The 23,872-nt window shown below is 34.1% G+C and overlaps 1 protein-coding gene across 2 annotated transcripts; it reads left to right on the top strand.

Annotated features, from left to right (window-relative positions):
- The first annotated feature begins 7,931 nt into the window (after window positions 1–7,931).
- LOC107811968 (actin-related protein 4) lies at window positions 7,932–23,366 on the top strand. 2 transcript variants are annotated; one of them, XM_075231236.1, is made up of 21 exons: window positions 8,007–8,073; window positions 8,204–8,295; window positions 8,656–8,758; window positions 11,137–11,283; window positions 11,368–11,441; window positions 13,338–13,418; window positions 14,886–14,946; window positions 15,148–15,197; window positions 17,388–17,442; window positions 18,380–18,457; window positions 18,566–18,619; window positions 18,796–18,849; window positions 18,924–18,984; window positions 19,940–19,991; window positions 20,521–20,587; window positions 21,379–21,441; window positions 21,564–21,626; window positions 22,077–22,139; window positions 22,274–22,338; window positions 22,869–22,937; window positions 23,085–23,366. In XM_075231236.1, exons 4-21 carry the CDS (start codon window positions 11,158–11,160, stop codon window positions 23,128–23,130), a joined length of 1,182 nt encoding a protein of 393 aa, XP_075087337.1. In that variant the 5' UTR covers window positions 8,007–8,073; window positions 8,204–8,295; window positions 8,656–8,758; window positions 11,137–11,157; the 3' UTR covers window positions 23,131–23,366. The 2 variants fall into 2 exon arrangements, with proteins under 2 accessions (XP_016492449.1, XP_075087337.1); XM_016636963.2 differs by lacking the exon at window positions 8,656–8,758 and having other exon boundaries at window positions 7,932–8,073.
- The last annotated feature ends 506 nt before the right edge of the window (window positions 23,367–23,872 follow it).

Here is a 23,872-nt window from a genome sequence, read left to right on the forward strand (position 1 = left end):
TTTCAACTTGCGTATTTTTCTGAAAATCATGAACAGATGATAGAATAATAAGACACACGGGGAATCAAGAATATAGACATTCCTAGTATTTCTATGAATAGAGTCATTTATAAAAGTTACGTATTTGCTCGTTTCGTTTGTATCGTACGGATCATGCCAAAAGGAAATGAGGGATAGCCTTAACATACCTTAACTCCGTTGAGTCCTTAATACCTTCCAAGAAATTATTCAAACAACTCAACCCAATCTACCACATCATAAGGAGATTCAAAATCAGCGCTAAGTAAAGGCTAAGTTTGCAACTTAAACTAGTAGCTCGTTTACGTAAATTTGGGCAGCATCTCCCCTGTAACTAGGCCCTCCTCCAATACCATATACCAACAACAATAAGAAAACTAGAATAACAACATGTAAGCATCATTTTCAAACCTTATCTCCATCACAATATACCAAAAAACAGCTTGCATACCCTAATCACTCCATACATAAAACGACAACCAAAGTAGTGTCAAACAACAAAAATAAATGTAACGACGAACGACCAGCCCACCATTCTGTCATTATGTGGTGTTTCTCCACACCATTTATCCTATAAAACTCCATTAAACAGTAGAAAAATATAGATCCCAAAGGCAACACGAAACATCCCACAAAACAGTCCACTACAAGTCAAATAACTCGAACTCACGACTTCCGATCACCGTCCCGTGAGTTCTAACTATTAGGAAACGAATTTATCAACATTCCTTGATATATAAACACTTAAATATAGAAAGTACACATTTTCTTAACTATGACGTACCTTCCAAAACTCAAACTACAAAGGAAAAGAGAGGTGATATAGCGATACTTACGTCATATGGATCGTTTTAATGTTAACGCTTCTTGATTCCGTGCCCGAGATGATAATCTTGTTTGAAGCTCTTGCAAAGAGCTTAAGAGTAAAGTTAGGGGTGTTATTTGGGTGTGTTCTCTGGAAAAATGAAGAAAGAGATGAGATGGGATGTAAATATCCCTTTTTTTAAAGTAAAAAATGTGCTACTTGGCACCCTATGATTGGCCATTCTTCAACACTTATAACTCTTTATACGTGTGTCGTATGAATGAACGGTTAAGAGCGTTGGAAACTACATTTCAAGGCCTTCAATTTGGTATATAATATATTCCAAAAAGACCTCATATAGAATATAAAATTTATTTTTCAAAAAGCTCTGTTACAAGGCAAATAATTAGTCGTTTTTTCCGCAACTTTAATCCGATTTTTCTCAAACTTCATATTTTCTATCCAAACATCATATATAGCCATATTATGACTTTAAAATCATTTAAATCATGATTAATAAGTCTCATATTCGTTACGTCACCTTGAGACGCACACTCTTGTTCTTTAGCTTATTATGTTTTTATTGTCCTTGCATTAATCAATTTGAGGATACTCTAACTCAAGGGTTGAGTTTTACTCAGATACTGGTTTAATTTACTTTATTGTATAATTCTATCATTTATCTTCATATATTTTAATTGGTATTAAGTGAAATCACGTATCCTTAAATCCACATTATAAGTTTAATTATTATCTAATTTTAAAGGTAAACATAGTTGACGCTTCTTTTTAATTTTTTTAATTTTTTCCTATTCTAGTTTTAGCGACCGGAAATATACTTGCTTAAGACCGGGTATTATCCCCTCGCTATTGATGAGCAGAAAATTGATTTTACCGACCGAAAAATAATTTGGTCGCTATAAATATATTTATAACGACCGGATCCACATCCCTTCGGTTAAGAAATGATCGTTAAAAGTTAAATGTCCTGTAGTGGTGAAAAAATGCAGTTGATGTCTTCGCTTCTTTCTTCCTCTTCTGAACTAAGTTTCGACATCTTTAAATGTTGTTCCAACTCGCAAGATGACGACTTTTGTGTTCTTCCATCTTAATGTTCATTTCAGTGAAAACACACAAAAGTCGCACAATGGAGTTAAAGATTTTGAAGAAAGCGAGCGCAAACAAAAAAATGGAAGAAGATGTTCTTTGTGTAGTTGATTCTGCAGGTAATCTGGAAACGGCTAGCTACTGTTGAATTAAAGTTACGTGCTAGTCTTAGCTTGAAGTTGTAGTTGTTGATGAAGTGTAAAACGTAATTATTTTTGCTTGAAATTGTATGCTACTTAAAAATATCACAACTTTGGGGTATTTTAGGTTGTGAATTGTGACAACGACTTAGATAAGTTTAGTGTTTCATTTTTGGAGTTAAAGATCTTACTTCTAATGTTAAGTGCCTGTTAAGACATAACTTTCTGTCTTAAACAAGCTCAATCTTTAACAGGCACATTTAGAAAATCAGCTTTAAAATTTGAATTTGAATGTTTAATAAAATGATAAATGGATAAAATAAGAAAGCTGATTTTTTTTTTTTTGACAAGTGTCCGTAGTGCGTATCATGCTTCAGTGTTTTCAATTAAGTATTTTATTTCAATCTGTATTTTGACAAGGTGGGTTACTTTGATGGTAAGCACCCTCCATTTTCAACCAAGAGGTTGTGAGTTCGAATCATTCCAAGAATAAGGTGGGGAGTTCCTAGAGGGAAGGATGCCGAAGATCTATCGGAAACAGTCTTCTCTACCACAGGGTTAGGGACTGGGTTTCTTGTATTCTATCAATGGTTTAACAAAAATTGCACTCTCTTCACAAACACTAGTTTTTTTTAATCATTAACTAATATTCCCTTATGTCCACTTTAGTTGATCTTTTAACCTTTTTGTTTTGTAGTCCATAATATTTAATTTTTTCAGATATCCAAAAAGAATTACGTAACTTCTTTTTTTTCTAAAGTTGTCACTAGAGTAAAGAGCCTAGGAGTATTAGTTATATTTCTAATAAATAAAATAAGGTTAATATGGTCGATTTCGTTATTAATTAATATTAAAATATGAATTCCTTAATATGTATGAAAACAATTAAAGATTAATTAAAGTGAACCGGACTAAGTACTAATAAGAAGTCTCACATTCATTGAAGCTTTGCCAAAATAACATAGAATTAAATTGTCAAACCACATATGTCGCCATCACTGTTAATTATGTGGTTTTCACGTTTCTTCAATGTCTGACTTTATCTTTATAATCTTAAATTCCATTATCATCTCAATTTTTAACTTGTATTCAATTGAACTAATTTATTCCTTATCTTATGCTAGACTTGATTTCTTCCACTTGAAGCTAACTTGAGTTTCGTAAAAATAAAAACAATCTCACATTAGCTATTTAAACAACATTATCATCAAAAGAAAGTACATACTATCCCATTTTTTATGATGACAAAACATTGATCCCCCCTAACAGAAATAAAAAGCCAAACTATTTTATCAAATATCACACCATTTCAATGCAAATTAAGTATTTCAAGTATCTACCTTTTTTTTCTGCAAAATGATGATATTCGAGAAGATCAATACTACTCTTTTACATCAAAGATTCATGGAAATGCACATAATTTAACTAACAGTTGTAATATGTTGGACTAGTATCACTATCCTCCTTAAAAAATAAAAAATAAAAAATAAAAAGGGATGCGTACAAAGCATCTTGCATCCTCCTAAAAAAATGACGATTTAATTTATCTTTAATGGGATATAAGAACCCCTCTCGCAAATAAATAATTTTCAAATGAGCTTAATGTGAAAATATATAATTAGGCATGTTGATTAATTATGTTAATGTATATATATCTACTAGATGAGGAAAGGCCCGTACGGGCCTAACATTATAGTCTTAAAATTATTGTTTGTCAGGGCTCAATTAATTTTTTGATAAATAAATCGATCCTTGTTATATCCATTTAATCACGGATAGAGAATGATATTGGGGATCATAATTTATAATTAGTTTATTTTAATAATTTACTTAAAATTAAACTATAAATTATAATCTGATTAAGTTGCTCCCATTAACATAAAAAAATATATGTGCTATAATACTCATTTTTAACATTCATATCAAACAAAAATATCAAATTGAAAATTTAATTTCAATGGTATTATTTTTCCAATGTATTTGAATATTTTACAAGAGAATACATTAAAACTACAAGTGTCATCTATATTAACAAATTTTCTAGAATAAGAAGCTTACCAATCTATCTGTAAACTATTCTTGAATACATCCAAATTGGTTTCGCAAGAGTTTCAACAGTGGGAACAATCAACTACTTGATGAAAGTTAACACGAACAACATCATTCTTTACAATACGATAAAAGATGAAAAAAACTTACTATGATTTTATTTCATGTCTTGTATACAACAAAATCAAGAGAAATTTTTAGTACATTAAATAAAGAGAACTTTTCAAGGAGACTTGCATCCCTAAAGAGGCAATTTACTACTTCAAACAAAGAGAACCAAAGGCACTAAACAAATATTAACATGATATAAATTGTAGTAATTCAATATAGTAGTTCAAATTATATTTTATTACAACTCGTTTAAAACGATGTTAACTGGTGATAAAATATTAAACATTTGATAGAAGTCTATATAAATTATTATAGGGATTTTAATTTTTTTCTTAATTAAGGAGATAAGAGAAATATTTTTATTTTTCTATAGATTTATCATATGTTAATTTTCATAATGAAACAATATAAAAATTATAACAAATAATGTTTAGGATAATTTATTGATAGTTGAAAACTTACCAGGGAAGAATGAGTTCAAACAAAGTAGATTAAATTTTCACATCAATTAAGCATATATGAGATAGTCCCCCCCTAATACAGTATGAACTAATCCCATCACTTAAATTAACTTTTGAGATTTAATAAACTATAGTTTTTAAAATTACTTTTGAATATGAAATTTTCTAGTTTGAAATCGCTTTCAAATAGTGTGGATAGATGAAAACCTTTTAATTTTAATTTTTAAATTGCTTTAAAATAGTATGGTAAATATGAAAATCTTGTAAATATTTACCGATATTTCTTTTTGTTGCTCTATTATTTAAATCTTAAGTTTTTCTCTGTGGAAACTTCTAGTTGACTAAACCAAAATCAATAAGTAATTTTGCCAAATGAGAAAAGGAACGTTCCAAATGAGTATTTGCATGAAGTACTCTCTACAAAGTCTAATCAACAGAACATTTAAAGGAGTGTTGTGGTTATGGGAATGTGAGGTCCACGTGTATCAATGACAATTTGCATTTAAGAATTGCAAACAATGTAGGAGTTTTTCTGAAATGATATATATGCCCTTGGTTGACCATCTTTTCTTTTCTATATAATAGAAAAATATCTATATCTAATTTTTCTCTCTCTCGATATATATAAATACCAAAATTAAGAGCTCGTTTGTCCATGATTTTTTTTTCTTTTTTCGATTTTTTTTTACTTTTTTTAGAAATCAATGTTTGGCCATAAAAATTTTATTTTTCACTTGAAGATAAAATTTGAAATTTTTCTAAAATTTGAAATTCCAAAAAACTATTTTTTAAAATTCTCACTCATATCACCCACAAAAAATCAAAAATAATAAAAATTATATTCATGTTCAAACACAACTCTAATTTTCAAATATCATTTTCACTTGAAAAAAAATTCTTTTTTTTTTGAATTTTACAATTCTTATGTCCAAATTGGTTTTTGTTTGTGTGGTGGTATCAAATTGGTATCAATCTAGAGGGAAGAAACGTAATGTGTAATGCTGCATGATAATGAGAAATTTAAAATAAAATAGTTGGTAATCCTTAACCAATTATCAACTAGTAAAAAATGCACTTACTAAGTACCTCACTTAAAGTCAACAAAAAAAAAGTTAGTAGGAGTAATTAATAAGATATTCAACAATATAGTTTTACTAACTATCTTAATAGCGGATGATCATAGTTCATAGGAAAATGGTAAAACCTAATTTCACAAATGCTAATAAAATTAGTGCAATAAAAAATAATAAATGAGAAAAACTAAAAAATTGAACAATTCATTATTTAAAGTTTAAAACTAAAAGTATGAACTGAAGAATGAATATGAAATATTCATAAAATTTTAAAACTTTCCCTAAGGAGTAAGGTTTAAAGATCAGTGACGTCCAAGAGAATTAAGAGAGTGAGAAAATAAAGCCATAAGGTGACTTTATATATCTAAGGATAAAATTATACTTTTAATAAACCTTATTGGGTTATTCGTCAAAACCGTTAATAAAATTGGATAAAACGAGACCTGAAGTGATAACCCAATAGTCAAATAACATTACACCATTATCGAACCATTAACTCAATAATCTGATACCGATAATTCAGTAGCATTTTTTTAGTTCGGACTATCGATATATCCAATATAGGCCCAACCCTAGATGAAGGGAAAAAGCTCTTTTGAACAAAATCAACAATTTGTTTTACCAATTTTTTTTAACTATTTAATAATTGCATTAACACCCTTATTTTTTGTGCTATTTGTACGCCGTCACCCGGCCATCTATATTGACGGTGGGTCCCACGCAAGGGTCATAAACTCAAATTACAATTGTAAATCAGGAAAAAGGTCAAATATACCCCTCTACTTTGGTATATTATTCACATTTACCCTCCACACAAGGGTCGTAAACTCAAATTACAATTGTAAATTGGGAAAATGGTCAAATATACTCATTTACTTTAGTATATTGTTCACATCTACCCTCCGTTATACTATTAGACCACATATACCCTTATCGTTAGTCAAACCTTTTTAAAAATACTCTCCACCTAACGAAAAACTATCAAATTAAAAAAAATCATTTTTAAAAAAAAAATACACTAACCCACATACCATTAAACCCATCATATAAAAATACGGAACCTAGATTTCTGAGACGTCTTAATATATTTTATTCATTTAGAGAGAGTGTGAGAATGATGGTGGCGGTAGGATTAGTAAATGCTTATATTTTGGTTCTTAGTTGTTCACGATGGCGTTAGAATGTCATGTTATCACTTTCGATTGTATTTTGGTGTGGTTATAACATGGCATCCCTTTGTCTAATGTAATGCACATTTGATAGTTGGTTTGTATGTTGGTAACAACTGATATATACTTTAACAATACTTGTGTTTGGTTAATACATTAAGTTAGTGTGCTTATGTTGTTAAGTTACTTTCCAACTTGGTGGTGTACTTTCTTTTATTCTTGATGAATTCCTTAAACTGTAGCTTGGTATTAAATTGAATCTCCTCTAATTATTTTATGATTTTTGTTCATTATAAGTTCAGTTGTTACTAAGAATTATGAGTATCACACCTCATACCTTGGACTCTAATTTTGGTTCTTAAGACGTGATTTGGTGATAATACTCGTAGCTCAAATGCTTTAAGTAGAATAAGAAAATCATAGTGCGTAAATACTCATCAACAAAGACTCACAATTGGAGGAAGAAATACATCGGTAGTTGCCTTAAGACTTCAGAACTATCAACCTAATAAGAGACTATAAATATTCAAGTCATGGTGGAAAGAAAATTATGGTGAATACTCGCTACAGTTCGACATGACAAAAAAAAAAGATAAGCTAGAAGAAGAAAAAAAAATTTGGAAAAGTTAGAATATACTAAACATACAATAAGGATATTAAAATAATTGTGACTAAATATATAAATGAATATATGGTTGATGGTATTTTTATATCTTTCGCTTTTTAGTTCAACAAGACACTACGAAGGAGATGACTAATATTTAAAAAAAAGTGCAATAAATAAAAAGGGTTTAACGGGTAATTAATGGGTTAAAAAAAGTCTTTTTAAAAAAAAATTGTTTGCTTCCCGTTAGGCGGAGGATATTTTAAAAAAGTTTGGCTAATGATAAGGGTAGATGTGGTCCAATAGTATAAAAGAAGCTAAATGTTAACAATATACCAAAGTAGAGGTGGTATATTTGACCCTTTTTCCTTGTAAATTTCATTTGTAAAGGGCCAAAAATAACAATTTGACCCGACCCACAACCCGGTTTCCCGTCAAAAACCCAGCTAAAGCCCTCGCGACTTGTAAAGACAATTTCACTGAAGCAGCAAACAATCAGTCTCCGAATTCGAATCACTGAATCATGTACGGCGGTGGTGAGTACCAGTTACTTCCTTTCTCGAGTGTAAAAAAATACTTCTATTTACGGCTTTAACATTTTTCTTATTATAAGCACAAGAATTCAGCGCGTTTTTTTGTTTGCATTTTTATTTTTTGGGTCTACAGATGAAGTATCAGCAATTGTGATAGATTTGGGTAGCCATACTTGCAAAGCTGGTTACGCTGGTGAAGATGCTCCCAAAGCCGTTTTCCCTTCTGTAAGTTATAAAGTTTTTGTCCTTTTTAGGTTGCAGATTAATAATGCAGCTTTCAGTAAGATGTTCCAAATCGTTCTTTCGGTCCAAAGTTCAAATTTTTCAAAAGCATAATTACAAAATAGTAGCCTTTTATAGTTACGTGTACCAGCATTTTAAAGGTTATATGCATTATCAGGTTATTTAATAGATAATTACAGGCAACTTTCACCTGTCTATAACAAGTTTGAGGTGGTAACCTCGAAAAGAAAAGTAAATAGCTTGTTACAACTGGTGAAATTGTGGAAATAATGTAAAATAATTTTACACTGATAGAGTGATAGTATATATAATTTAAATCCATGGAATTTTTGGGAAATGCAGCCTGAACACCAGATTTGACTGCTAAAGATGAAGCTTCTAAAGTTTAGAACTTTGGTCATAGGCAGCAACTTTGAGCTTTCATGGCATTTAAGATGCAATTGAGGTAAAAGTATAGGGTAGTAGTAAATATGGATTGACATGGCTTTAGCACGCTACTATTTGCCCGGCATTCAATTTTTATTATTATTTTGGGGATTAATGATTTTAATATAGATCATGAACTCTTCTTAATTATTTTTTGATTTTTCTTGAAGAAATTAGAATATTTAGAAATTAAACTCATTAACTAGAACACCAAAAGACTGAAATTGAGAGATTCAACCAACTTTCCCATCAGCATTTATAAAAATTATCAGGTATAATTTGAGAAAATTGGAAACTTTACATTGTTTTCTCATTTACATGGTGGAGAAACTTGAGGACTATTAGACTCAAGGGCTAGAGAATCCCATACCCCATGTGATGTTTTTTTTTTTCCTGGAGTGCATCAACGTGTGGATTATTTATTATCCAATAAATGCTTACGGTAGCTGTATGCTCTTTGTCAGGTCCTCAAGAACAATCCTTTCAAACAAATTTATACCTTCTTTTAGGTTGAATAGCTGTTGAATATGATTTGGGAATGGGATACTTGTAATGGATTTACGTGGGAGCTTTTACCACATTTAAATGCCAACTCTATGTTATTACCATGAGACCACTGTTATAGATTATCCTGCAAGGTCTTGTAGCTCTAACATATAAGTAGCTTCTGTGCTTGGGGATTTAATACAAGACTTACACATCTCAATCCGTTATGTTTTTTTTTTTTTGGGGTCATGGGGAAGCAATCTTGTAATTTGTAAATGCTTGCCCTTAATCTATGTCAAGTGTTTCCTTGGGCTAAAAGTCAAGCTACTACCAGAAGGTTTGGGTTCCTTGACTTGAAATATTTGGCTATCCACTGAAAGAGAGGAATCCATTTGCCATCTTTAGCTATTTAATTGCGGCATGTGGTTGATATGAATGTTATGGCCACTTGTGCTGCTATTGTAATATTTTTCCAGCTAAGCGGCTACTAGTAATATTGCAATGTGTTCTATTTACAATAAATGACTTATTATTCTTTTACTAAAAATGGATCTCAGTGTTCTATGTTTTGCTGTATGCATCCCATGTCAAGGTTTCTTTCTTTATTCCAAAGCCTGCTAATGGCTTTCTTCTATGCAACTCATGCACGAACAGATATCAAAGGAACCAAGAACAGATTGTCCATTCTCTATCAGTCTAATTATAAAGAAATGATTCAGTTCATCACACAGTTAATGGAGGTAAAATTGGTCAAGAAAACTAATGGTGCAGTAGATGAATACTGAGAAATACTTCTCTTACGTACTTATTGAAAAAAGAAGAAGAAATACTTCTCTTACGCATCTCAGAACTGGAAAGTATAAATGAAGCTGACCCACATATATGTGCTACCATTTCCTCTTTTAACCTTAAGAAAAACGAGAAAACATAGATGCCCCCAAGGCTAAGTTCAAGTGGCAAATGTTGTGGGACTTGTGGCTTAAGTCGCAGGTTCAAGCTCTGCGCCATGGGAACTAAAGCCAGGTATTTAAGTGGAGAAGATTAGAGGGGCGGGCCCATTATCCCGGAGTTTCGAAGGCAGCGATTGGTCATGTGAGTTGGCCCCAGATGGATTTCTCGGTCATTAAAAAAAGACAAAATATAAATGGCTTATCTTATTATATTGCTCATACCCACTTTTGGAGAATGTTGGTTCAATGAGAGAAGTCCCTAATTGCACTCAAGGGTGTAGCCTGGCTGTTAATGAAGTTAGAATGAACCATGAGAGAATGGGGTTCAAATCACAGTAGTATGATAGAAGTCCCTGATTGCACTCAAGGATGTAGCATGGAGGTTAATGAAAGTTAGGATGAACCATGATGGACTGGGGTTAAAATCACAGTAGAGGCAAAAAAGGTAGCTGATTTCTTTCCATCTGTTTACGCTTCGGTGGATAGTGTTACCCTACACCTTTGTTGGTGGGAGGTAGCAAGTAACCGATAGATTAGTCGAGTTACATGCAAGATGGTTCCGACACTGCCATTACAAAAAAATAGATTTCCTACTTAGTCTTGAACAATAAGATTTCTAGTGGAAGCAGCTCAAAATTTCCAGGAAACTTTATACATAAGATAGCTGCTGAGATAATCAGCAAGATCTCTTCTGTTATTTTCTTTTTATATAATCAATTATCTATAACTCTTGTTTTTTCAAGATTAGTTCAAATCCTTTCCTCATTATAGTTGGTGTCCTTTTGAATTCTTGAATATCCTTAGCAGGTTAGCCACTCACAAACTAACCCGCCTGGGTTGTGATGTCTATATCATTATTTATTTTCCTTCATATATGCTCATATTCAGTTTCTCTTTCAACTAGTCACCTACATTGTATTATTTCTGTGTAAAGTTGTCTTGATTTTATCATCTTTTAAAGATTGTTGGATCAGTTGATCAAATGGAAGTTGATTATCCTGATAATCCGGAGGATAATTCTGGATCTGCTCCTGACTCTAAATCAAAGGGTAAGCGGAGATTGTATGTTGGATCTCAAGCCTTGGGATTTCGCCGTGATCTCATGGAGGTCAGTTTGCAAGTTTATATAGAATTGCCTTGTGATGCCATTTCCTTATCTCTGCCATCTAAGATATTGCATTATCTTGGGCAGGTGCTATCGCCCATCAAAGATGGGATGGTTGTGGACTGGGATATTGTAGAGAACATATGGGACCATGCTTTCAGGTAATTGGCCCTTCCTTTCATTGATATGTTGAAACAATTTCCCATGTAACATTAGGGCAAGAATATTACTCTAAATATTTTCAACTTAGCTAAGTGGGGATTTTCAACTTGAAGCAATATGGCACAATTGCATGAGTATGCAGTATTATATTTCTCTGTCTCCAAATCTTATCCCAAAAAAAAGAAAGAAGAAGTCTACTACCCAGTTGCCAGGGATATTTGCAGCACAATATAGTTCGTGGATTTTCTTTCAGACTGCAAAGTGACTGTTTATATACAGCGGATAGTATGTAGTGGCATACGCTTTGCTTATTGTTGCATGGTCGTTCTGTGTATGTCACATCCTCCCCTCCTAGTCTGGGAGTACCCTGGAGACCCTCACCGAGGGATCTTACCACCTTAAGGTGATATACTGCTGATCTTGTTGCTCTGGCACGTTTGCTTTTGATTACCGAGTGCTATGAAACATATTGTAGAATTATTATGCGAGACAGACAAAATCTAAATAATTTCCTTTTAATCTCATTTAGTTTAGTTGATATTGGCCTATTTCACAATTTTCCTAATAGTTGAAAGGATAGTTTTAGGCAATTAACAATATCTAGGACATTGTAGAGTTTTTTTTTTTTTTGATAAGGTGACATTGTAGAGTTTGTTGCAGGGTTGTTTTAAGCAATTATTCCTAATGGCCCTCCAGACCACCATTAGCTTTCAAGATTGGACTGCATTACTTTTTTCCCCTTCTTTTAGTTTTACTACTTGGATTACTGGCACTGTCCTCTTTTATACTATGTTGCTCGGAACCTTCAATTTCCGACGGCACTGGAGTCAACACGACAGGACAGACCGGTACAGTTACAGGGTTCGTACTGGGTTCTGTCAACATTCGGTGGATACTTTTACAAAGGAAAGGTGAAACTGAGAACCAAGAAGACAGAGATGAAGCACCAAGGAGAAGAGGAAAAAAACATAAAAGAACAGTTGGAGACATCATTTGAAGCCACCATTCAACTCAAACAGAGGAGTGCATGCTAGGGTTACTGTCTGCTGAAGCCGCCACTGAACTCAAAGGAGGAAATGCCCTAGGAGGGTATCTTTGCCAATTACTGGTGGACTGGGCCTTTACAAAAACACCTGGAAAAATGTATTCTACAAAAATACTGTGATTTAACTGGGTCACAAACTCAGTTCATTGTATATTAATAGACAAGATCCATAAGAACAACATTAATTGGGCTAACTTTGATCATTTAACACTACTTACAAATTATTATTCAACATAACTTAAATTTAATTATACAAAAATGGATTTTGGCGACAATTTATCTAAAAGTTGAGTTATTTTTCTATGTTCTAAATAACTAGTAATTGTTATGCATATTATATTTAAACATTTATTAGCTGTATCCCAGTATATGCACCCCTACTGTTATCCATATCCGGAATATTAGAATTTATGAGATGATGATCCGACCTCTAAATCCATACCTGTGTCAGACATTTGCACCCGTATCCGGGCAACATAGCTTTTGTATTAATGTAAATAATGCTGTATTAGTGATTCATCCCCAAAAAGGAACATGCTTATTCTACAGACACTGGCACTGTATTTTTGTAGATGGGGCTGCATTGTTTTTCACTTTCTTTGATCACTGAAAAATATCTGCTTTATATAAAGATGATGTTGTATTTACTTATAAAAAAAAATAAAATAAAAATAAAGATGATGTTATATTACTTATTCATTTTGAAGAAAGGTAAAAACTGTCTTCTTTATATGCTTTTCCTGCGACATCTTTTTTGCTTTTTCCTGTCCTTTGTCATTTGGTTAAGTTGATGCGGCTCTTAGACTGTTGAAAGAACCTTTTTCCCCTGCCTACTTACATTCACTTACAGGGAATGCTTACTGATCGATCCGAAGGAGCATCCAATGTTACTTGCAGAGCCCTGTTCGAACACTCAGCAGCAGAGGGAAAAGTGAGCAATCCAATCTGTCTTTTAGCAGTCTCATTACCTTACATTATTCTAAGAATCATGCCTTTTGTCTTTTGGGCCTTGTATAATTATTAGGTACAAGATTTCAAGCCTTTATTTTTCCTGAATATGCTAGTCATTTTATTTAATGAAACTCTTAACCTTTCTAATTTTTTTTTGCTGGCATATCTATTTTTGCGTCTTACGTTAATTCTGTTTTACAGAGATAAAGTTTCATTAGGAAGACTAGGAAAGTACAAGGACGAAGCATGCTCTTAAGTAAGAATTACGTATTTATTAATCCTGTAGGCCCTACGTCTTTGCTACTTCAAAGGGCAAACAATGAGCACTGCAGCAGCTTCCTGTCATATTAAAGTCATAAGCACCAAAAGCTTATTATAATTTAATGAGTAAACAATATATATCCCATGAATCAAACTAATCTTGTCCTCAGCTAAAAACAAAGAGAATAATTTAGCAGTCTGTGACTATACTGCATTTCTACCAGAAGGCACATCTAGCAGTGAGTGAAAGGAGGAAGAACAGCGAAACACAGTAAGAGGATTAGTTATTAGAAGGTCGTGGATATTCAATGGATGAATAAGAACCTGAGCGGCTGATACCAGTGATGTAGCACCAGAAAGGGAGTAGGGTGAAAGAGAAGGGGAAAATATGAGAAAGGGGAGAAGGAGAGAAGAATAAAGACAACAACAACAACAACAACAAACCCAGTAGTTTCCCAATGTACGCAGCCTTACCCCTACCCCTGGAAGGGCATATAGGCTGTTTCCGATAGACCCTCGGCGAGAGAAGAATAAAGAGAGGAGAGAAAAACTGAAAGAGAGAAAGAAGAATTGAAGAATCCGCAAAAGAGAGATTTTACAAGTAGTTCATCTGTAAATCTCTTTAGAGTGATTCTTGTAGCCTTGATTGAGCATTTTGATCTCTCAATATAGTCCTCTGAGCTTTCTGCACAGTTAAAGAACAGATTTGGGTCAAGTTTTTGGTCAAAGCTAGGTCCTTCCACTTTGACCTTTTCTGTGAGGTCATTGTAGCCCTCATAGCTTTGCCTGAAATTCCTATCATGGTTGTCTCTTAAGTGAGGATTGTCAAGTAGTGGCTGGTTTACTGATGAACTGCTCATTTGCCGCTGAATGGATCCCAAGTCCCAAGATAGAAACCTTACCTTGTTTAATGTGTAATACCCCTTGTTTAATGTGTAATACCTTGTGAAATTACTCTATTTGAAATGTTTCTTCCCCTTAACGAGAAGAGTCTACTGTGAAAAACTTTGTCCATCGTGAACTGGAATAAAGGAAAGAAGTTATTGTTCAAAGCTATAAATGAAGTTTAACTATTGAGGGAACATTATCATTTAAATGTTTTCTCTTAAGGCAATCTGGTGCCTGCATTATCATGTCATCTGAATGCAAACTGAAAATTACAGTGGACTGATCATATAATTGACAGGGCTGCAGAGATAATGTTTGAAAAGTACCAAGTTCCTGCATTGTTTTTGGCCAAAAATGCTGTAAGTGCCTTTCTCAATTCTTGAATTTTTAATTTGTGGCATCTTAACAGAACCTTCATTGTGCTGTTCAGTAGTGAAACTTTCACTTTTACCTGATTACGAAAAAGAAAAAAAAGAAAAAAGAAAAATACTGTATCTTCATAATGTTACAAGATCATTCCACTCCGGTTGCTAATTATCTCAGGATACTGTTACTGCTAGGTTCTCACATCTTTTGCATCAGGACGTGCGACTTCTTTGGTTGTTGACAGGTAGGAGCTTATTTACGTACTGGCTATCATCCTTGAATTGCTTCTTTGACTTGTCTTGTCAATAAAGTTCTTTTGCGGAGATATTTCACCTCCCAGCGATAATAGCATTCATTTTATCTGCATTGCGCGCTTCTGTACCTTCCCTTTTAGTGAATATAAATTATTGGAAAGATTTCATGATTTCTGATGCATGATGGCATATTAGTTTCAGTTTCTCTTCATCTCGAATTGTTAAGTTTCTACACATTTACATCAGTAGCAGTCTGGTTTGATTCATAACTGTATGATGAGCGAATGATGAAAAATTAGAGCTCTTCAAGTAGGTTAGCATCTTAACTTTTAAGAATCTTGTAAGAATTATGTTTGAGAATATGGAGATATGATATCAAACTTTATAATTATATTAAGGATATGTAAGAGTTGTAGTAATGATATAAAACTTTCGCTTAGATTAGGTGGATGGTATTTTGTATTTTTTATTCTTTTTCAATCTCTACTATTGCATAGTACACCCGTAATACTCTTCCATTTCAATCATCTTTATTTAATGCTATGTGATATCCCAACAACAACAAAAAACCCAGCTTAATCCCATATGTGGGGTCTGGGGAGGGTAGTGTGCAGCCTTACCCCTACCCTATAAAGGCAGAGAGGCTGTTTCCGATAGACCCTCGGCTTAAGGAACAATATAAATAAAGCAACAAGCAATAGCAGCAGTAATTTAATAAGGTAATGGAAGCGAGTGACATCACAAGTAATAAAGAACCAGGAATAAAAGAATACAAGAATAGTACTAGTACTACTGATAAACCTAGGAGAAACTCATAACTACCTGTCAACCTACCACCTTAATCCTCGACGTCCACACACCTTCCTATCGTGAGTCATGTCCTCGGTAAGGTGAAGCAATGACATGTCCTGCTTAATCACCTCTCCCCAATACTTCTTTGGCCTACCCCTGCCTTTTTTCAAGTCCACCATGGTCAATCTCTCACACCTCCTGACCGGAGCATCTATGTCTCTCCTCTTCACATGCCCAAACCATCGCAACCTCGATTCCGGCACCTTGTCCTCCACAGAGGCCACTCCCCACCTTGTCCCTAATAACTTCATTCCTAATCTTGTCTTTCCTGGTATGTCCGCACATCCATCTCAACATCCTCATTTCAGCTACGTTCATCTTCTGGACATGGAACTTCTTGACGGGCCAACACTTAGTTCCGTACAACATAGTCAGTCTAACCACCACCCGGTAGAACTTGCCCTTAATTCTAGGCGGCACATTCTTATCGCATAAAACCCCCAAAGCTAGCCTCCATCTCATCCACCCCGCTCCAATGCGATTGGTAACATCCTTGTCAATCTCCCCGTTGCCTTGGATTATAGACCCAAGATACAGACTATCTCTTTTGGGAATGACTTGAGTATCAATCTTCACTTCCACTTTTGCTTATTGCATCTTTTCTTAATAGTAACTTTTGCTACACTCACAAAGTTAGATACGCAGGAGTATAACAGGAAAGATATGAAGGTTAGACAGATCTCAATAGAGGTTTGGAACTGCCTTGTAAGGGTTGTAGAGGTTTGGTTTAGTATGATGTATCATTATCAAATTGTTCAATGTTGTATTAAGGAGTAGAAAGATACCAAAATAGTGTTTAAGTTAAATTGGCTATTGGTTAGACACCTCACACCAGGACCACAAATGAAATTCTTCAATAATTAAGAAGCTAAATTTGCTATTATTGTTGAAATGTGTGCACTACCTTATCTAAGAGTTTATGGTGTTAAAGAAGGCACACTCTATTTGTTTAGCTCTACAAGTATTTTCCCTAGCAAAGAGAGCTATACAAAGATGTTGTTCTCTGGAATGCTCATCCATGCAATCAACTATACATCAAAAGTCATCCAATCATTTATACAAAATTGAAGCTCAAGTTACCAGTTCTGGAATATTTTGCTTTATATTTTGAAGCTGGTGAAGGAGTGGTTTGCATTTTTCTATGTCCTCGGATCTGCTGACTATTTTCTTTTCAAGTTATAGCTGTTTCTATTTAGGAGACTGAATGCATGTGTACTCTTTTTGTTACTCTACCTTGTTAACTGCTATGAATCTAGCAGTTTCTGCTTGCATCTTTTCTCTGTTGCTCATTGGATATTGCTAAAAGAGCTGTTCTTGAACTAATACAGTGGTGGAGGATCGACTACTGTTGCTCCTGTTCATGATGGATATGTTCTTCAAAAGGTATCCCTCAACAAAGAGCAACTGCCTTAGTGTTTTCCCTTTTCTTTCCTGATGACTGTAGTGTCTTCACTTAATTAAGAGTTTAACATATGATCACTTTTACCTATTTACTTGAGCTATCTATTGTAAAATATACTACTTCCAGTTTGAAATATGACCTCTTTTCCTTTTCTTTCTTATGGAATTCTTTTATTCAATTCCTAGCATTAGCAGAGCTCCTACTTAACAAACAGAGATCTCCATTAATGTTTGTACTTCTGACATGCGTCTGGGAATTGTTTAATGGCACTGAAGCAAATGAATTTGTTCCCGAATCTGCTAACCTCCCCTTCTCACTCTCAAAAATAAAATTAAAATAAAAAAGAAGAAATATCTGTTATCTTGTTGTACTTCCCTCATGGTAATAACTGAGGGCCTCAAATTTATCTCGCTAGAATTTCTTTAAGAAAAATCATATAATGGTTTGGCTGGCATGTTTCCGTCGAGTAGATGTGTTAACTGACTATTCATTCATAGAATATTCCTTGCTGTTTTCTAAATTGTAAGCCAGAGTAAAGAATAAATCAAGTCCAGGATATGGATTTTAAGGTGGAAAAGCTAATTAATCAATGCAGGATTGATCATGTACTTTAGATGTTGAAGATGGCAGGCACTCAAGATGAAAATTTTAGATGTTTATTTTGTCTATGGGAGGTGGAAGGAGGAAAAGGATTTCATGTTTAGTTGCATCATCCCTCCTCGTTGCTTGGGGAGACAGGGTCTAAGTTGCTGGCGCACTTGTACAATCTTTCTTTTATATTTTGAAGGATGGGAAAATATTAGTGGCTATGGATGTTAAATCTTCAACACATGGTCTGTGCATTGTTGTCCAACTTCTCAAAGTTATGTTTTTGGTTTCGTTGAACATATATTCTATGTTTCTTTATTTTGATAACAGGCGGTTGCTACATCTCCTATTGGGGGAGAAATTCTTACCGATTGCTTGATAAAAAGTTTGGAACAGAAAGGCATTACGGTTAGTTATTTATTGTCAGTTTCCCCCCTTAAGACATGATTTCATACACAATGATCTGCCTTATCTTGAAACAAACTTTTCTTTTCCTTTTTCTCATTATTCTTCTAGATAAAACCTCGGTACTCATTCAAGCGGAAGGAGATCCGTCCAGGAGAATTTCAGGTAACACACCTTTGTTTTAGTGCCATAACCAATCTGATTGGTTAATCCTCACCTAAATGTAATTTTTAAGTATCTTGGTTTATATTTCTTCATTACTATCTTTTTAAGCTTTGTTCACCATTAATCTTCTGATGTTTTGTCGAATTTCTTGATCACATTTATGCTTTGTTTCACAGACAGTAGACCTTGACTTCCCTGATACAACAGAGAGTTACAAACTGTATTGCCAGGTTAGTCATTATTAGCATTTCCTTTCTTCAGTTGTTATTTCTCTTAGCTGCTCAGTCTTGTTCTGTTTGTGCAGAGAGCGATTGCAAGTGACATAAAAGAATGCGTCTCACGAGCCCCAGATACTCCATATGATGGTTTGTTTCTCCTCTTAACTATTATATTCTTATACTCCTTTTGACTCATGGACTCTGTTGTTTATTATCCCTAGAAGATACAAATGTATCTAAATATGAGAAGGCAGTTCTCCAAATAACTTGCTTCCACTCCCAATTGAATGCCCACTTTTATTTTTTGAGGTTCAATTTTGGAAACAGTTACTTCGTCCTGCGAAATTTAATTGAGATACTATAAAAACTTATCATAAACTTTTAAAATGCAATTGGTATAAAAAAAAACTGTTTTGACTCTCAAACAGGAAAATGAGTTACTTTAGTTGGGTCAAGATACTATAATGAACAAAAGCAGCTTCTGCCATAGATCCTTATCTAGCATAGGTATTAAATACTATGTTGTTTCCTCTTCCCTCATCCAACTCTGCCCTGAAAAACTATGAATCATCTAACATCCAAGGCAGGAGAAATTTACAGGGAATTGAATCTTGACCTAAGTGTAGTGAAAGGATATTAACTTTGAAGATATTGCCAACATTCTATTATGTCTTGACAGAAATAACAGTTGTTTCTTTTGTAATCCCTCAGCTATAATGTACCCTTATCTAAAAGGAAACAGAAGAAGGGAAAGGGAACAAAAGTAACTATCCTCATCCAACAAAATGTCACTGATATATTTTGGCCATAGTCTTAGACCTTTTAGTATATATTGTTGCTTACGTTGGCAGTTGACAGAAGAAGGAAAAAGGAAAAAAGTAATCTTCCTCATCTAACAAAATGTCACTGATATCTTTGGCAATAGTCTTAGACCTTTTATTATATATACTATGCTCATCATGGCAGTTGAGATTGCTTCAAGTTCCAGTGATACTATATTCTTGTTGTTTTCATATGCTTTTTTTCTTTGGTGTTGTTCTATATGTAGTATTTTCTTTTTTTGAAGTTTGAAAGTAATATGCTGCTACTCTATTTCTTGCAGACAGTTCATATTCAAACATTCCAACGACGTCTTATGAGCTACCTGACGGGCAGTAAGTGTTGTAGTCTTCCTCTGTTTCATTGGAGAATGAGTGATTGAGTTTCCTTAGATCTTTGGTTGAAGATCTAAATGCAAAAATCGGAACCCCTTTTATTTCTTGGTTTGTAGTTTTACTCTTTCTTGGTATAACTAGAAGCCCCATGGTAGTGGTTTTCGGTCCTAGATGATTAGACCTCAGCCGTTCAGAGTTGCTGCCTGTTACCTATTTTGATTAACCTATGCCTTCTCAAAAACATGTGAATCTCTTTCCTTAATTGGCTGAGTCCATCATTTAAACAATGTCAAGCCGAAGATAACATTCTGTATAAGTTTGTATTAATTGAATTTGATGTGACATCTTTATACTTTTTCATATGACTCAAATATCTAGCAATGTCAAATATAGTAACTCAATTCAATTCTCTTACTCTCTGCAAAAAAATCAATTAAGTCAATTAGATTGGAATTGGGGGATATTCCTTTGTATGGTTAAAATTAAGTTTCATATGCCTTCTATTTTTTTGTTTTGCATGATGAAACAGAACGATAGAAGTCGGAGCGGATAGATTCAAGATTCCTGATATTATTTTCAATCCATCATTAGTTCAGGTTGGTATTTCTTAGCGTCCTAATTTTCGGGTTTCTTGTTCTGTTCTCTTATCTAGTGGGAGTCATGGTCTCATGGATGTATGTGAGCAGTTGTTTTGTGCGCGACTTTCATCTTCTTCTGTGCATGATTCTGTATTTTTAATTATCTTAAGATGTTGAATCTGTAATGCTTCTTGCCCTGCCTCCCCGCTGTCGTATTTTTCACTTTTTATGTATTGATCCTTCAGAAGTTGGGTATACTTATAGCTGAAGCAGTCCTTGGTATGATCTGCAAGGTCCTATCTTTGCATTGCAATGGTTAGAACTATATTTCAAGAATTATATTGATGGTAAATGAGGATAATGGACCTGGCTGTGCTAATTTACACACCTCCAGTACTGCTCACACAATTTGGTTCGATATTACCTTTTTAACTTTGCATCTCATTTCCTTGCATTTCAAGGTTCAACAAAGTTTATAGAATTTCAGGTCATAAATTAGTGGGATGTTTCTGGGGTGACAGTTTATTATGCCATGATCTCTACCTTTGAGATTCAGATTTAGTTGTTGAATTGTCAAAGATATGTATTATTTGAGATATCAGTCTCTAATGATTTTTAATAAAGTATTTTTTTTGTGTTCTTTTCTGTATACTATCATAAGTTGTCAGATGTAAGACAGAACATTCTGTCTGCTTAAGCATACCTATTATCTGGAGAATCTGTCATCTTGCCTTCTCAGGCTAGCCGCTTCAGATTTTCTGGTTTATCTAGTATTTTACTTTGGTGTTTTTCTTTCTGGCGTGTCACAGACTATCCCCGGTATGGAAAGTTTTGCTGAGACTGCTGCTTCTCTTCGTGGTCTACCACAAATGGTTGGTCCTTTCTCCCTTTACTTTGCTCAAATAGATAATATCAGTTGACATTCGTCCTTCAAATTTTGTTCCTGTTCCTCTTTCGCATTTCCTTTGTCATTTGATTTACTCAAAATTTTCAGGTTATCGAGAGCATTAACAAGTGCGATGTGGATATCCGAAGAGAACTTTTTAGTAGTATATTGGTAAAGCCATCAATGCTTCTTGTAATCTCTTTAAATATGAGGCTGAAGTTTCCTTTTTGCGCACTTCCTTGTAGTTGCTTTTAACATTTAAATACTTGTGAAGATCATTTTATAAAAGTCAATTCTTTTAAATTCCCATTTTCACATTGTAAGCACTGAAACTGAGAGGACGCTTTCCTTCAGGAGAAAAAAAATGGAAATTGCATGACAAAGTGATTTTAATTTTTCTAACCGGATGATGCTCCTTATGACTTTGTAGATAAAAATTATATAAAGAACAATATGAAAATTCAATGGCAGATTAGAGCCAGTGCTTTTCAAATTTATCATTGGATTAAGTCCCACATCTACCTACCACGAGCATATGGATTTCCGAAGACTACTTATATTTTGCCTGTTTGAATATGAAACTTTGGATGAGATTTTAGTTTGATTCACTGCTTAATACAGCTTGCTGGGGGAACAGCATCGATGCAGCAACTCAAAGAACGGCTGGAAAAGGACTTGCTAGAGGTGCCGTTTCCCATTTGACTCTAACTATGCCCGTCTCCCCTTTCATGCACTTGTTCGAATTCAAGGACAGCAGTCTTATCTTTTCTCCTTAGCTTGAATACCTAATTCCATATCTCGTTTGCGCTTTTTTCCAGGAGTCTCCCCAAGCAGCGAGAGTCAAAGTGCTGGCTAGTGGAAATGCTACAGAAAGGAGATTCAGGTTAAACTATTACTCTGTAGTTCTCATTTCATCTTTCTCAGCCTCTCTTCACGGTGATAGTTCCTTTAGATGTTGAGTGTTTAAAGTAAAGTTAGAAGCTTTCAACTGTCTACGGTGTGTACTGAACTTACTTTTCTCATCTACATGCAGCATTTCGATTTGGGTTTCCTCTGATATTTGCTACTTCTAAGTTTAAAGCTGACAGCATATAACTGAAGCATTTTGCTCAGTAAAATTTCAAGTACTATTGGCATATCCTTTTTTCTCCTTTTCAACAACAAAAAATCCAGTGTAATCCCACAAGTGGGGTATGGGGAGGGTAAACATATAAATGCAGATTTCCCCTTTCCCTATATAAATGCAGATTTGAGAAAACAGTAAACATACTTTTTTTGTTGACTGCTTTTAATAAAATCTTGAAATGCTAGTTTGAAGAAGATATATCTGTTCATCCATAAATAATGGTTTGCATTTAGCAATTAGGAGAGGGTTTCTTTACACAATTCTGATCTAACAAAGGCGTTGTGCAGTGTTTGGATAGGGGGCAGCATATTGGCATCTCTTGGTTCCTTTCAACAAATGTGGTTTTCGAAGTCTGAGTAAGTTCTGCATGTTTCTTTGAAACCAATGCTACTTTTGACAAGCAAGAGCACTCCTTGTTTCTGTTTCCTTTAAAACAGCTCTTCCTACGCCACATAACTACAGTGGTTTTTAATGAGCACACCTCTTCATTATGCTAATGACAGGTACGAAGAGCACGGGGCATCTTACGTTCAAAGAAAATGTCCTTAAGATGATTTCTTACCGTTCTGTTATATTTTGCGGAAAGCACTGTATTTATTTGATTAGCATCAAGCAAAGATGTTTTTCCAAGTGGACTTGCTCTGCTCAAGTCTTGTACCAATGTACATCCATATCGGACTTGCACCGTTGACTAACGTTGTAGGAATCAGAGTGACTTTCTATTTGTATTAGGCTGTTAGCTGTACCACTACTGCAGCTGTTCAATGGAAATGCTAGATTAAACACCTTGTGCTAATTGCTAAGACCTTGTTTGACAACTAAGTGGGTAAAGAGTAAAGACCCCTTTGTAACACTTGGAAGTTCACCGAGTGAACACGGACGATGGGTCAATCATGCTGATTCTTATGTCTATAGGTTGAAAACTGGCTACTTCAAGTGATGAAGCAAGAAGTTCTAGCAAGTCCAATCAAAAGGTAAAATGATTATATGATATCTCAGACAAAAGTTAAAGCCTGTTTGGCTAAACTTTTAAAATCAGCTTATTTCGAAAAGTGATTTTTTCGATATTGTTTTTCAAAAAAGTACTTTTTGTGAGTGTGTTTGGCCAAACTTTTAAAAAGTGCTTTTAAATATATTTTTCAAAGAAGTAACTTTTGTAGAGAAGTTATTTTTTGTGCTTCTCAAAATTGCTTCTACTCAAAAACGCTTTTTTCTTTTTAAAAGTTTGTCCAAACATTTAACTTTTAGAAAAAAGTGCTTGACAAAAAATAAAAAAAAGGAGCTCGGCCAA

Source organism: Nicotiana tabacum, chromosome 15, assembly GCF_000715075.1.
Source record: "Nicotiana tabacum cultivar K326 chromosome 15, ASM71507v2, whole genome shotgun sequence".
NCBI lineage: Eukaryota > Viridiplantae > Streptophyta > Magnoliopsida > Solanales > Solanaceae > Nicotiana > Nicotiana tabacum.